General features: G+C 54.7%; 1 protein-coding gene across 1 annotated transcript in view; it reads right to left on the bottom strand.

Annotated features, from left to right (window-relative positions):
• Window positions 1–1,152, bottom strand: part of LOC102031754 (collagen alpha-1(II) chain) — a gene marked incomplete at its 5' end in the record, with an annotated part of 17,477 nt that extends 16,325 nt beyond the window's left edge. The window contains 2 exons of the mRNA XM_031065309.1: window positions 289–305; window positions 978–1,152. Coding sequence (XP_030921169.1) covers window positions 289–305; window positions 978–1,152 — 192 coding nt within the window. The remainder of the gene's footprint in view (window positions 1–288; window positions 306–977) is intronic.
• Window position 1,153: the final 1 nt, after the last annotated feature.

Here is a 1,153-nt window from a genome sequence, read left to right as displayed (position 1 = left end):
TCTGACCCCCAAGGGCCCAAAACTGCCCCAAAATTCCTCTCTCTGACCCCCAAGGGCCCAAAACTGCCCCAAAATTCCTCTCTCTGACCCCCAAGGGCCCAAAACTGCCCCAAAATTCCTCTCTCTGACCCCCAGCGATGAACAGAAAACCTCCCCAAAAGCCCCCCGAGGCAAAGCAAAGGATGAAACAGCGACCCCAAAACTGCCACAAAATTCCCACTGAATTCCCAATTTTGGCCCACCAAAACCACCCCAAAATTCGGGACAATTGCCCCCAGATTCACTCACCTTGGGGCCAGGCTTCCCTGTAGGAAATAATAAAAAAAAAAAGAAAAATAAAGAGAAATTAATGGGGAGGGACACACAGGAATTTGGAGTGGGGGCAACACGAGGTGGCTCCATCCTGGTCGGGCTGTTGGGCCAAACTGGGGGGCACTGGGGGCTCCCCCAAAGCAGGGCCAGCGGCGAGGGGCTCGAGGGGGCTTTTCGTAGGGGTTTGGAGGCTTTTTGGGGGCACTCAACCCTTTAATCCCCCCCAGCTGGGGCAGGGAAGGGTTAAAAAAAGGCAACTTTGGGGGTTTTGGAGGTTTGGGGGAAGTGGGTTTAGGGTTTTCCTTCACTTTGGGGTGAAATTCCACAATTGGGAACCCTGCTTGGGGCTGTCTGTGGGGTCTCCATTCATTTTGGGGTGCATTCCCACAATTTCGGGGGATTTCCACCAAAGCCCTTTTGCCAGGGGTGCAAAATCCCCTCCCACCACCCTTACCCCCATTGTTTTCCTGTCTAAAACTCCCCAAAACCTCCAAATTTTCAACCAGGGCTGAAAACCTCGATGATTTTTCCCCTGGGGCCGATTTTCCCCCCTTGATTTGGGGGTGAAGTTGCCTTTTCCCTGCGCTGCCGCATGGATGGCGCCATCCATGGCCGGGTAATTTATTTATTAATTCTCTAATGAAGGGAAATAAATAAATTACAACCGCTGGGCTGCTCGGTGGGGCAAATGGGGCAGCACTCTCCGAAGGGGATCTCGGGGCTGGGGCAGTCCCGCAGCTCCTCGCACATGATCTCGTCGCACAGCACCGTCCCCGTGTCGCACACGCAGATCCGGCACGGCTCCGGCTTCCACACGTCCTTGTCGCTGTAGCGGTGCCCG

This window comes from Geospiza fortis, unplaced genomic scaffold (genome assembly GCF_000277835.1).
Source record: "Geospiza fortis unplaced genomic scaffold, GeoFor_1.0 scaffold1828, whole genome shotgun sequence".
Taxonomy (NCBI): domain Eukaryota; kingdom Metazoa; phylum Chordata; class Aves; order Passeriformes; family Thraupidae; genus Geospiza; species Geospiza fortis.
The sequence above is the reverse complement of the archived record's forward strand: the minus strand, read 5'-3'. Positions and strand labels throughout refer to the sequence as shown.